This window comes from Tyto alba, unplaced genomic scaffold, assembly GCF_018691265.1.
Source record: "Tyto alba isolate M040663 unplaced genomic scaffold, T.alba_DEE_v4.0 Super-Scaffold_10, whole genome shotgun sequence".
Lineage (NCBI taxonomy): Eukaryota > Metazoa > Chordata > Aves > Strigiformes > Tytonidae > Tyto > Tyto alba.
The window spans coordinates 1,484,542-1,498,516 of record NW_024881262.1 but is presented as its reverse complement, the minus strand read 5'-3'; the positions used below and the strand labels follow the sequence as shown (position 1 = coordinate 1,498,516).

Below are 13,975 nucleotides of genomic sequence, written 5' to 3'. Positions count from 1 at the left end.
CCCTCCAGTGCTGTCCTCCTCATCCAGGCAGGTACCCCGGGGCTGGGCCAGCCCCACGCCTTGGGCTTTGCGGGGCTCCTGCCCACCTTACATAATGTGTATTTAATTGCATTGTGTAAAATGAAACTTTGTCTTGGGGAAGTGAGAGCCTTTCATTTTTGGTCAAGTTACTTAAAACCTGATTAGAGGAGTCATGTAGGGAAGCGGTACAAATTCCAGGCCCTGCAACAATGAAAGTTAATTTTTATAGTAACAAAGACCCAGCTGTATTCTGTCACTGCTGGGCTGTTTAATTAAAAAGGAGATATTAGTGTCCTGTCCTCATTGAGCAGGAGAGAAAGAGATTGTGCATGGGTGTGTGCTCATGCATGTGCACACAGGGGTTAGAAAGTAAGGAGTGAGTTTTTTAGATCATTCCCTCTGCAAAAATGCTCATCCTAGAGCAGGTCAGAGTTAAAAGATGACTTTTTTTTTTTTTTTTTTTTGGCTAATGAAAATATTGTGGAGTTGTTAGAAGGGAAAAAACCAACACAAACCCTTAGCTTTTGAAAATTTATTTCTACAAACTTCTAGATGAATTGCTTGTCATGCTGTCTTAAGTTTCTAAGACTTCTTTGAGCTATGATCGAATTTAGAGTGAAAGTCAAAGATTTTAAGGTCGGACCGGTTAATATCAATCAGCACTATGGGTGCTAGATGCCACTTCCAGGCACCTGCTTGTGCTGCATGAACAGAACCTGGGGCAGTCTCTTATTTCTGGGGGGGGGGGGGGGGGGGGGGGGAACTACATAATGCATGCTGGGGCTGTGTAGCTTACAAACACTGATGGCATTGGCTGCTTCCCTAGAAAACTCACTGCTCTTCAGAAAGTGCTGCTTTGGCAGCTCACCAAAAGGCCACTTTTTAAAAAATTTGGCTCCTTTGTTTAGGCATCTTGCAGGTGGGGGCAAACCAACCTGCTGGGGCCAGCAAGGAGCAGCCTCGGGCAGGAGAGGAGAGTCCTGAGGCTCCCCCTGCCCCAAGCTGTCGGCGCTAGTACAGGCAATCGTCTTCCTTTGTATGCTAAACCCCAGGTAAGTTATGCATTATAAAAAACTGCAAATACAGTCTTTCAGCATTTATTGTAACTATTTATTAATAACTAATGCAGTCATGTTTAGCATGATACCTGGATCCAGCATTTCTAGTTCCTGAGTGCTCTAGGGTAGGGCTTTATTTCTTCCTTCTCTATTACTATACAGAAAATAATGCAAAATTCACTTACAGAAGTCAGGTGTGCAAATTTCTTGGAGACTCGGGGCAAAGCAGCTGGTGCAGGGCAGGAAGGCAGCTCCTAGGAGCAGCTGAGCACTCAGGGTTTGTCTCAGCTAAGGAAAAGGAGGCTAAGAAGTGACTTGTCGCTGTCTGCAGCTCCCTGAGGAGGGGACATGGAGAGGGAGGTGCTGAGCTCTGCTCCCCGCAACAGGAGCCCAGGGACTGGTTCAGACTGGGCAGCTGTCCGACTCGAGCCAAGGGGGCTGAGGAGCCTTATGTTCTGTGCTTTTTTCCTGCCTCCCTCCCGCTCCTACTGCAGTCCCTGAGAGATGAGGTGTTCTCCCAGGCCGGCATTTTACACCACTGCTCCAAGGTCATGGGCAATACAAGTGAAGTGTAGCTATGCCAGATGAATAGCACCATGCTCTGTCCTTTACAGAACAGAAAATTTCAAATGCCACAGGTCACAGAACAGATTTAATTTCTTTGAGAAGAATGACATTAACAACTTTAATTTTAAGGGTATTTCTTAAAGAAAAATGGAAACTTTGTTTAGTAAAGATGTAAAAGGATTTTATTGATTGTTGTCCTATAAAATCATAGAAGTCTTTAATTCCTGAAGAACTGTGTCCAACAATAGGAAAAATTGAAAAATGTATTTAAAAAACATTACAGCATTTTTTGAAAAAACTAGGTATGAAAAATATATACAATGCATTTTAAAAATCTGAATAAAATTAATGTCTGGATTTATACATTCAGTTATGTGTTAAACATCTGCCTGTGTACAATAAATTTTGTTAAAATATTAGCAAGTTTTTTACTATGTTAAATAAGTCTTTGTTCAATTTACAGTTTCTCATTACTATTTTTTATGAGTCTACTTATAAATTAATTTACAAGGCTGTATAACCACTGTCAGACTGTCCAGGTAAGTATTTTTGTACAAAACTACTGCTGCCTTGATATATTTTGTTAGAGAGATACATCTTTACAACATCCAATTAATTCACAAATTGAATCAACATATTATAGCATACAAAACAACATACAACCCCTTTATAAACAGACGGGGAATGCAACAAGAGGAAAACCTTTGTACTTCAAGCTTTTCCCTCATTTTTACTGAACATGTATTTCTACCCTGCTGAGTAATCAGCTGGTCCTTAGAAAGGTGAAGATTTTTATAATACAAACTGTCACACATATACAGAAAAGATGCACTGAAATTTAAGTTTATTTTTCAGTGCATTTCATTCACACAACCTAAAGTGGTGTTTTTTTCTTTGATGTTCCAAGCTAAACTGCAGATGCAAAGCTTTAGCAGGTGCTGGGTGGAGAGTGCAATTGTGAGAAGTCTTCTCTACAGCCAAGAAGAGCACTTGTGAAGCAGCACCAGTGTGAGCTCCTCTCAAAGCAAGGTCCAAGCACTATTTTATCCATCACTCTCTCACCCTCCCTCATCTCTTGCCTGAAGCAGCCAGTGACATCAAGTCACACTGCAGGAGGGGAAGGCAAAGGTAACGAAATACCAAGTTCAGGTTCCAGGGCTTTCCTCAGTGGTGCGCCTTCATTTATATGTACAATGGAGATGAGAAGGCCTGGCACCTTAACAAAATTCCACAGATCTTACTTGTCCCTCTGTTTTTTTGCCTGTGGCTTCAACATGATGCTAACAAATGTTAAAGATGCAAGTAAACTGAAGTTCAGTTGAACTCTTTGCCTCCACAGAAGGAAATAATCTTCTCTAGTAGAGAAGAGCAGAAAGACTAAAAACCAAGAAAACCCTCACCAAAACAACCCCCCTAAGCCCAGAACAACATATTTCATGTTTTCTGCAGTTTGCATCAAAACCCTTGCTGCTCTAAAGCATGAGCTTAATCGGAAGACCTAGTTAAACACCCATGAGGAAAATGGGCACATTTCCAGCACTTAAACTCCTTTAAAATACCTGTGCTAAAATGGATCTGAGAATGAGATAATCAACATTGTATCTTGCAGAGTTTGGTACCTCTTTCTTGCTTTCAGGAATCCTTTCACCACTGCAGCACTAGAAGGAGAAAAAGTCTGAGCTGCCTGAGGGACCACCGCCCCAGGCCCTTCTCTGGCTTCATCCCTGGAGCTTGCGTCAGCTTTTATGCTTTCTCATCAGGCAGAGATCTAATTACTTCTTACAAAGCCTGGGACATCCCTGGATTTGTGCTGGAGAGGTAGTCCTTCATGAGTTACAGGGTTGGTTATTCTAGTTCAGGTTAAACACCGATTTTGCCGCAACTGGGATGTATCCATTACCATACCCTGGTACTGGGAATCCAACGCTGCAGTTCCCTCGGAGCAGGGAGCCCCCAGTATTATTGTTCACCTCCAGCTGCATGGCTTGGGTGAGATTCTGGTGTTCAGTTTCCTACACAGACTGCTACACCAAGTTCTGCTTCTGAAAAAAAAGTCAAAATGCTCCAAAACAGATGGAAAAAGACTACAGCGAGAGGCAGGGATGGAGGAACCAAAGTTGAAACTGAAATTTGAGTCAAAAAGCTGCATGGCTGATCTCCAGTGCCTAAGGAACTACTTCTAGTTGAAATCTGCTACTGGCTGCGCCAGGTTTCAGTTCAGAGCTCTCAAAACACAAAATAAAAAGGGAGGACGTGTCCAACACATCAGTGCTCTGTTAGCTAGGTTTTTTGCATTGGTGACTCATCTTCCACGCGAGAGCTGCGGGGCCTGCAACCGTGCCCCCACCGAGAGCCGTTAGTGCAAATCCTGCAGTACAGTATGAAGCAGCAAAAACAGTCTACACATTGGTTTCAAGTCCAAGTAAGCGTCCCATCCGTTCCATGTTCTTGTCAATCGTGGCACGACATGTGATTTCTTTAGCACATTCCATGGGAAACCAACCTCTTTCACCATCCCGCAACCGTTCCCCTTCGTACCAACCTGCCAGGGTGAACGGACAAGGAGTTACAAACCTTTTCAAGTAACGTTAAAGATCCTCGGTCAGAACTGTGTGTGTTGCACTGAGTAGACACAGCTGACACAGGCATCACATGCATTATACATCTACCTTTGCAGTGAGTAAAAGTATCAGATTAAGATAGGTTTGGCAAATCAATTCCTTATATTTTAATGCAAATATAGTTTGAAATAGTATGTAAGAATATAGTATTACAATCTAAAGAAAGCAATGCAATACAGTCGATAGGATCTTTAATTTCATATGTAATACTGAATAATATCATTAAGTTCATGTTTAGTACTTCAACTGCTGACAGCTTCAAGCATCACTGAGCCAGCCCATCATGAGATATCAGTAGAAGCACTGGGATGTCCAGGCAAGAACCAGTCTTGATCTTGGGGTACGTGATGCTATGATAAACTTAGGCAAAACCACTGCGCTAGACCCCTGTACTTACCAGGCAGTGAAGCACAGGTATGACACAACTAATGCTGTGCATGTTTCTCCCAGACAAACCTAGAGCTCACTCACTAAAATGTCCGAGCTCCATGTTTTTAGATAGAATTTGGTTTCCTATTTGTGAATATTTCAGATGTCAAAACCAGCCAGCACTTAATTTATATAGCTAAATAGCTACAGAAAGTGTGACAGGCGATGAGTTACTTTGAACATCTGTTGCCCGAACAGAGGCTGTCCTTCAGAGACCTGAACCAAAATGCTCACATTTCTCCTGGAAGCTGAAACCTTTATTCACTGTACAGCCAGCACTATTACGAAACAAGTGCTTATATCTGGAGTCAGCTGCAGTGGTGACAGAGGGCTACTGACAGCAGAATTCTCACTCACCATCATTTACTTTTTGATAAACCAAAACAACATCAGCAACTTGAAGAGACAGTTCATCTGACTGCTTTGCTGTGTAAGTTCTGATGATCTCTACCTGAGTCAACGCTGTGGAAGAAATAAGCCAGGGTGAATCAAGAGTATCTTTTATTAAAATGTATATACAATTTGTTTTAAAAAATTCCAATTTAGAGTATACCCCACCCCCAAAGTCCAAAAGAGGCAACAAATTTTGCAAAGGGCTTCCTACCTGAGCAACTGCACATGAGCTTGGGATAAACATGTAAGGGAAGAGGCTTTGCACTTTTGCTAACAGATTGAAACAGCTGACCAAACCAGAGTTAATGAGCACCAATGGCAATTACTGTGTGAAACAGAACTTCTCAGAGAAGCCCTTGGGCACAGGAAGGGATGGCAACTTCACATGTACTAAAGCAACAGTGCCCAGGGGAAGAAACGGACCTTTCCAAGGGTATTTAGAGCATCGGCTCGCTCGCAGCCCCACCACCAGACAGCGCCTCTCCCCTCTCCTGTCAGAGCTCTCAGAAATCTCGGCAGGTGTAACTTACTTGTCCTGTCCGTTTTCTGCCCGTCTCTGTCCTGTCCGAGCGCTGTAATCCAGCGAGCTCTGTCACTCCTGCCAACAGCAAACACAAAACTCGGTTTCCCAACTCATGCTCTTGATAATGGCCAAGACTACCCCCCTTTTCAACATTCTGGATTTTCCCTCTTTCTTGTTGGGTGGAGAAAACAAAACCTCCTTTCTCCTACTCTCAGAATACGTCTGGAAGGTGTAATACTGCTTCTCCTAATCTATTACTCAAACATATTTTAACTATTTTAAGCAGGCTGGATTAGGAAAAAAAGCCTATAAACATGGGACCTACTGGCATGATGTCTTATATACTTTTATTTTAATTATTGTAAAGTAATACAGGTAAACTTCTCTGCTAGTGTCTGTGACTCACTTACTAGTAATCTTATATAAAAAAATCCATCTGATGTTCAAAGCACCTGATAAATGCAATACAGCAATTTTAATATACAATACCAACCAGTTTAGTGCAAGAAGTATCTGCAATATGTACTTAGAATGAAAAGGGGGAGGAAAAAAAAAAAAAACCAAAAAAAAGCCAGCCACAGTTTCTCTGTGCTCTCAGAAGGTCACATTTACGTTTCCATATGTGTCAGTTTGGGGAAATCTGAGAGCCAGCACAAACAAGCAAGGATCCAACAAAGGCCTAAATCAGTTACTGGAATCTCACCTTGGATAACCTAGGAAAAACATAACCGACCTCAGATTACGTGTGTCAGTATTTCTGAGGAGAGCAAAAAGAATTATCTAGTTTCTAATTGTTCTACAATAAATCACAGAAGTGCAAATTACTGACAACTAATTTTGGAAGGGAGTGGAACAAGCTAAAGTGCCTTCAGACAGTAAAGAAAAGGAAAGCTAATCCTAAATCAGGCCTGTCAATGGCTGAGCTAGAACAACTTAATCACTGGCACTTTGAATTCTGGCAAATCAGAATTTGAACTTGATTCCCAAAACAAACGTTTCAGTGAAATTAGATTTTCTCTCATGTTGTTGAAGAGCTTTGCTGTCAGTACAGATTAGAATAACACAAGGGATTGGCAGGGTTGAATTTTCCTATTTTCCCCTCCCCTAAAAAAAATTTTTGTTGCTATCTTTGGATAACTTCAGTTTTTAACTCAAAATAATGGAAAACATCTGCCTTCTGCTGAGACCCGATTTTGTCAAAAATCTGAAACCAGAATAAAATTTTGTTTGGAAACAGCACTATGGTGTCTTCAGGAGTGTCAGAAAACGGGACGTTTACACAAATTATGAGCCTTCTCTAGAGTCTGTCTTCCCGGACGCACCACCGCTGGGCGAGCGAGGCGACAGCCCACACGGGGTTGCAGTTGGTCTGGGAAGCCCCGTCTGAGGGTTCCGGCCCCAGCGCCCACCCGTGTCCGCCCAGCCCACGCCGGAGCACTCGCCCGCCCACGGAGTAGCGAAACTCTGGGGGGTGAGGGGATCCGCGCTTCTTTCAGGATGAAAAAATATCCCACTGATTATTTTGAACAGAAATTTTGGTGGTGTTTTTTTTTTTTTTTTCCTGGCATTTAGTAAGAAACTGATTATTTTTTTAAACCTCAGCATGCATCTAAGATTTGATACCTGTTGATCTCATATAGACGGCCAAAACTACAATACTTGCTATTAGACATTTTAGTCTTTAAAGTAGGTGGTACTAAACTTGCTGTGTTTCAACCAAAAGAAAGTCTGCATGCAGTTTTGCGTGAGCTTAATTAACTTTGTGGCTTGCTTTATTTAGACTCCTACTTTCCTTTCCCTGTAACCACTCATAATATTTACTCGTGCAAATCTCTACTCAGTAAGCACTCCAGAGCATCCAGCTTGGCCTTCCCATTGTCGATTCCCTTCCCATCCTTCTCAAAAGTTGAGAAAGTTTTTCTGTACTTTTTGTATACATAATGCTCTATAAAAATAGGTAATTTTCAAATAATTATTTTCAGAATCTTTTCCTCTGAATGACAATCTGCTAGACTGCTATTTATATTACAAACAGTATACAGCGAATCAGTAATAAATCTGCAGAACAAAGTGTCTTTTCGTAAGAATCCCAGACAACTAAAAATGTACTGCTTTTTCTTCCCAATAAAAACGCATTTCCAAACAAGTCTGAATCATCTGCTTACTTTATAATGAGATCTTTAATAGAAGTCATTAATGATCTATAGTTTCTTTCAGGGTTATTCTAAACTTTGAAAGCAAACCTAAAACTGTAAATTTTTCCAGGCTGGCATACGTCTGGAGCACTCTGTTTCATGTCTTCTATCCCGCCTCCAGCTCCCACTAAAACAGATAAAATCTTTCACTTTTGTGGAGGGTGTTGTGTGGAACTTAATGGCACCACAGCGAAACGATGGCCTCGCGGATATTTGCACCCGAAAGAACAAGACACTTCTTGTTGCGGGTTTCTAAAGCGGAGCGCTCTTCAAACTGTGTCGGGAGAACAAGGAGCACCTCTATCCCAGCGCAGCTCCACGGCTTCCCCAGGGCCGCGCCAAACTCCTCCTCCCATTTAATCCAGCACCCTTCCCCTGCTGCACCGCCCAGCCGTTACAACCAATAATTCACAAATCGCTGCTCCAGGACAGGAGCGTTCGGCACTCACACCCTGACGGCGTTTGCTGCTGCCACCACCCTGCCTTGGACACGCCGGTGCCTATTTCCTCCTGCAACACCGCGCTCTACACGTTGCCAACACGGTATAAACGTCCCGCTGCCCAAAGAACTGACAATCAGGATAAGATACTTTAAAACAATAAGCAACAAACCAGCGCAGACGAGCGTTGGAGCAAGCTTAAATGAGTCTCCGCAGGCAGATTGCGTGTGGGCTTCTCAAGACCAGGCTCAAAGAGCCGCCCTTAGCTACGACAGGGAAGGCAGCGCTTCCCTCCAGTGACCTGCGTCCCGCTCGGGTTCACACGCTCAGCTGCCCCTTGTGCGCAGCAGCACCCTGGGCCGCAGGGCAAGACGGGGGCCTCCTGGCTCTCCCCGCCTTGACTGCTCGTCAGGGACCTTTCGGTAGCAATGTAAGAACCTGCAGCTCTTCAGCACCGACGTCTGTTCTTTGAGGTCTGTAATGGTCTGAACGGTTTGTAGGACAGCTAGGTATTAGACTGCACACCTACGCAGCGCTTTCAACTACAGTATCCTCTTTGCTGTGGTTTACTTTAGGCGCTCACCCTCTGGACATAATGATTATGAGATAAAAGCACTAGGTTAACAGGTATGCTAGGCAGAAAACCTGTGTCTACCTTCCAGTTCTCAGGTTTGTTCGAGAAGCATTTAAATGCATCGTGCTTATGCTACAACAAAGCCCAGTGATGACTCAGATATTTAATTTGTAGTTCAAATTAAACGGTAAGAAGTTTCCATATTGCAATGTGTAATCATTAGATTGTGCAGTTTACTTAACAGTTGCTTTAATGTGGCAGAGCTTTGATTTCCTTTTTTTTTACTGTGGCATCACTTAAGTTGGAAAGAATGTAAATTTAACAGAAATTAATTCCACAACCCCTCAAGCCCCAAGAAATCCAAACTGCTTAAATCTCTGTCCTGCAGCCTTTGCTTCTTTGCATCACCAGTAACAACTAGAAGAGATTCAGCAATCCTTGGCTAGGGAGCTGGCCACCTCTGCGGCAGAGGCATAGTTAACTCTTGGCCTGAAGACCCAAATCAGTAGCACATAATAACGGCTACTTCAGTTTACAGAATTTCAGCATATGCAATTTTCCATTATTCCTACACCGTGCCCTCAAGGAAAGAGGTGACTCTGAGTTACGACCACTGAGTTCACGTTAGAGGAACTGAACTAGGTTTGCAGCGGCTTTATTTTATTCCAGGAATATTTATTCCAGTATCTAGGGGGACATTACATAAGCCGCACGTTCTCCTGCTCTGCTGCTCTTCAGAAATCAGACGGGCCCCTCCAGGTTACCCTGCCGCGCTTTGCAGGCGGCCGCTCACAACACGACCTGCACAAGTCAGCGCCGTTCACGGGGGGCACAGCGGGTGCGTGGGTGCCCCCGGGGATCGTTTCTGCGGTGGCGTGCCCGTGGGCAGACCTCACAGGGACTGCTGGCTTGGAACTTCTGGTCTCATTTCGGTTTACGTTTGCAGCACAGACGGGAGCTGGGCGTTTGAGATCACCTTAACCGGGTTGCATAGGGGGAGGCAGCCTGGTGAGATGATGAGGTGAAAAATCACAGAAATTCTGTTTACTTACTGAGTGTCTGTTCCCAGGAGCATCTCCACCTTCTCTCCTGCGTGGTTACTGAGGACGGCCAGTCTGAAGAGGTGAGCTGCAGAGCTCTGCCGCGAGGAGAGCATGGTTGAAGTGTTCTTTACAGGAGAGGAAGTCGGGTCCTCACTGTCACATTGTTGTACCACCAGCTGGTCCCTTAAAGAATAATCTGTGACGTTGTAACTCTCCTCACTGCAGAACAGAGAAGGGAAGAAAAAACCCCCAAGTTTAATGTTTAATTTCCTGTTGAGTATGTCTGGAAGCAAACTCAGTCACAGAATCCACTTTTAACAACAGAGTATGGCCCAATTCTTCTGAAACGTCAGGTTTTCATCTTTTCCGTTTCTCTGTCTTTCAAAACTACCAATTCTCCAAGATTCAGAGTAGATCAGTTTTTAAACCCCATGGAATTTAATTTAGTGGCACAGTTAAATGACTTTGGCATTCCTGAGATGGTGTACGCTCAACTCCACTAAATTTGAAAACAGGCCCAGCAATTGTAGAGAATTTTTCTTCTGTAGCTTCAAGTGAGCAACAGACCTTAATTTTAGAATGTGACAGGACAAAAAGTACAATTTCCCTTTTCCTGTGCCTGTAGAACTATGGATATGCGTACTGCTTCCCGATAAACAACGCTGATCTTCATTTTAAATAAAGCATAATACTCTGTACTCCTTGTCCATTTGCATGTAGAAGGTCTAGTCCAAAGATATAATATTCTGAAATGTAAGCTTAGTCGATTGTGAATTTTAAAAATGGGCAAAGGCTTGTCACACACTATTGGTCTCGCAAAATGCACTGCGCAGTTCACCTTCTGGAACCTGCTTTGTCAATAAACACACCGACTCTGAGTGACACCAGTAAAGATTTCCTACATGTGCTTAACTTCCTGGAAGCGACTAGAAAGAATTCTGGGCAATTATGCAAGTCCCAGCTTTGCTTTCCTTACGGTTGGAATGTAGGTGGGGAGGTGGCCAAAACATTAGACATCACAAATCAGAGCATGGAAGTGTTACTGATTTTAACACCCGAAGGACTTAAATGAAAACACGTGCTCTCCCCTAGCAGCAGCCTTTTCCTTCTAAATGTGAGAGTCGCTTCAGGTGACCAGGGTGAGGACAGGGCAGAGCGGGAAGCGGCGTGGCTGGACCAGGCACGCTGTCGCCTGTGGCAGCAGCGGACAGGAACGCTCGCCTCAGCCCTCCTGCTCAACCCCTCACGATGCGTTTACACCGTCTGCTTCAACTTCAGAATATCCAGAGAGCTTCAGCAGCGTCCTTCAGCACTCACACGAGTTCAGCCAGTTACCGTAGCTGTTGGTTTTGCTGCTTACTCGTATCTGGTAATACTAGAAACGTGGGGTTTTTTCCCAAGTGGAAAATAACTGTGCATTTCCAAACTTTTACAGTCATGAAACATAATTAAAACAAGAGTTAAAAGAATCTACATCGCTTACTCGAGAAATAGCAGCTGATCACCAGAGAAGAGAAGCCAGCTGAAAAGGCCTTTTTGTTTCCGCTGAAGCTTGCGAGCGCGTTGCCCAGAATTGTCTTACATGAATTTGCAAGTTTACCACGATATATCACGAACCTAGAAGACTGATAAACTAAATTACCTCAGTTTCAGGTAAACTTTTTCAGATTTTTGTCCTACACTGGCACAACAATAAAAGATACAAAGAAACAGCTTACATGGGCATAAAGTCAATTGTCCCTCCTGGCCCCTCCATTGCTGCGTTTGTCGAAATTTGCAGTAAATCAAATACACCAAATTTTAAGGTGCAGCTACACGTACTCCACCTTAAAGTAAAATCCATTTAGCTCTTAGTCTTGAGCGATGAAAAGCTGTGCTAGTCTCAGATTACTATGGTTCACTGAAATAATGTAAATTTTAAAAATACTTGAGAAGATTAATTTTGCTGCCAGAGATATCCAGAAACCCAAGCACTGAGCTGATAGAAATAAATCCCAAACACCTGGAACTGAAGCTGATGGTGACGTACCCCTTTCTGTCAGGTGCAAATGAAGCATTTTCTTCCTTTATGGTTGCTCAAATATTAAAATGGAGAGATGATGACTTAATGTCTGTTAGGATATATTCTACCCATTTATGAACTGTCAGAAAAATACCTGCAAATACCTTGCCAGTTATTATAATGGTCTTTATAATTCTTATTTTTAATCCTACAGAAAAATAATTGATAAAACACAACTGAGCAACATTATGACTCAAAATATAAGTTATTGTTGATTTCTGAGACTCATACAGCATTAGAATTTCTGTTCTTCAAGTTATGACAGATTTACAGATCACACTGTATTTGTGGATTAATAGTTTCTGCCAGTGCATCCGGTGTAAAAACAGATTTGTTATTTCAGCTACGTGCAGTATGTTTTTACTTTTGTTCTGTGAATTAAATACTGGAAACAGGTTTTTTGCAGTACAGCTTTGTACGTTCTCAAGTGATGGACACAGAACATGATACTAATGGAACTAATCCTTCCAGCATGTATTTTTTTCTTATCTTTTCTTGAGGAGCTTGGGGACTTTGCAAGGGAAGCAGAAGCAACGACAGACAAGCTTAGTGAGATTTATCCTACAGGAGGACTGAAATCTCTGTAGCTTGTAAGATGATTTTTCTTCCCCGTTTCTTTTTCTCCAGGTCTCAAAATGGTACCAACAATTCCCCACAATCCACTGGTTTTCTCCACTCAGGTACCACTGACAAAGGCACAAACACACCAAAACTTCCAAGAGCACTGTCGCAAGAACTTTAAATAGCTTTAAAAACTCTCTATACAGATTTGATTAACCTAGCTTTTGATCAGACTGTTGTTTCAGAGAGTAAAAAAACTGAAAATAAATCACCTAAGATGAGTCGGATGCAGAAAATTTCTAGAGCTCTGTAAAAATGAAGCCGGGTTAATTGTGCTACTACACATGACTTCTGGGGTCCCAAAGTAGAAAGAAACCAGATTCCAAATAGGTTTGGGTCTAATTAAAGGAATTTAACACATAAGCGCACCAAGAAGCTGGGATAACCTTCAATCTTGCAGCATGTGGAAAGCTAAACATTAATTTCTGCACATATAACCCAGGGATGCCAAAAGGAATCTTCATTCCAGTGTATTCTGTATGTCCTTACCTTTTGGGAAGGGTGTGCACACAGCTCGTCCCTGAACCAGAACGAACTGTAATTTACTGTGACTGTCCTGCTGTAGAAAAGCGTAAGTGCTTCAAGAGAAGCTATGAGAGGGGACGGAGTGGAGACTCGGGATTTAGGTTTTGCAGTCCCTGAAACCCAGCTCCAGGTTCAAATTCATTCATTTATCTACAAAAAGATGCTACTTGCCACCTGAAGACAATTGTTGCAAGTGCCAGCTGAGGGTTCCTACTGAAGAACAAATCACTTTGTATCTAGCATTTATCAGTCTCTCTCTCCCTCTTCCTTTTTTCTTAAACTATATACTCTGACCCAGGGAAAGGTTGGCTGGTTTGTTTAGTGTGGGGGTTTGGGGTGAAGGCGGGGGGTGCTGGTGGCTTTATTTGTTGTTGGGTTTTGTTTGTTTGGGGTTATTTTTTGAAGAAGTCAGTTCTCTATTTTAGTCTGGGCAATCCCCGCTTAGCCAAGGGTGGAACTAGCAAAACCAGCTAGGGGTGCTGCTACGGTTATTTGGGAATCTTGGGTCTGAAAAAGAAATATAGCCTATATGTTTGCGTAATGAGTAATAAATGCACTGCTTACTAATTCATCAACTAGGCCTTACATTAGTGTAGCTAATAATAAATGCATTCCTTGCTAATTAATCAACAGAGATAAACCTCTACAAATGCTTCCTAATTCTTATCTCCATTCAACAGAATCGTCTGATCTGGAACTACCAGGCAGTCCTCCCTCCCTCGCCCAGGAGCTCTCCTCCTTCCCCGCGCACCGTCCGATCCGCCGCTGGAGCCGGCAGCGCTGGCGGGACCGGAGGTACAGAAACAGAAACTTAACCCGCTCAGAACCTTTTTGCTAAACTTCTATTTAGATTCAGAATAGGAAACAACAGGACTGGTTCATCCCCCTCCAAAGGGAACATGT

General features: G+C 42.9%; 1 protein-coding gene across 1 annotated transcript in view; it reads right to left on the bottom strand.

The window, feature by feature from the left end:
- Positions 1-1,833: 1,833 nt before the first annotated feature.
- The window catches only part of ARHGEF26 (Rho guanine nucleotide exchange factor 26), a 58,211-nt gene continuing 46,069 nt past the window's right edge, over positions 1,834-13,975 (bottom strand). The window contains exons 11-14 of the mRNA XM_033000073.2: positions 9,874-10,083; positions 5,620-5,687; positions 5,054-5,158; positions 1,834-4,188 (exon numbers count right to left, since the gene is read on the bottom strand). Coding sequence (XP_032855964.2) covers positions 4,046-4,188; positions 5,054-5,158; positions 5,620-5,687; positions 9,874-10,083 — 526 coding nt within the window. The 3' untranslated portion in view covers positions 1,834-4,045. The remainder of the gene's footprint in view (positions 4,189-5,053; positions 5,159-5,619; positions 5,688-9,873; positions 10,084-13,975) is intronic.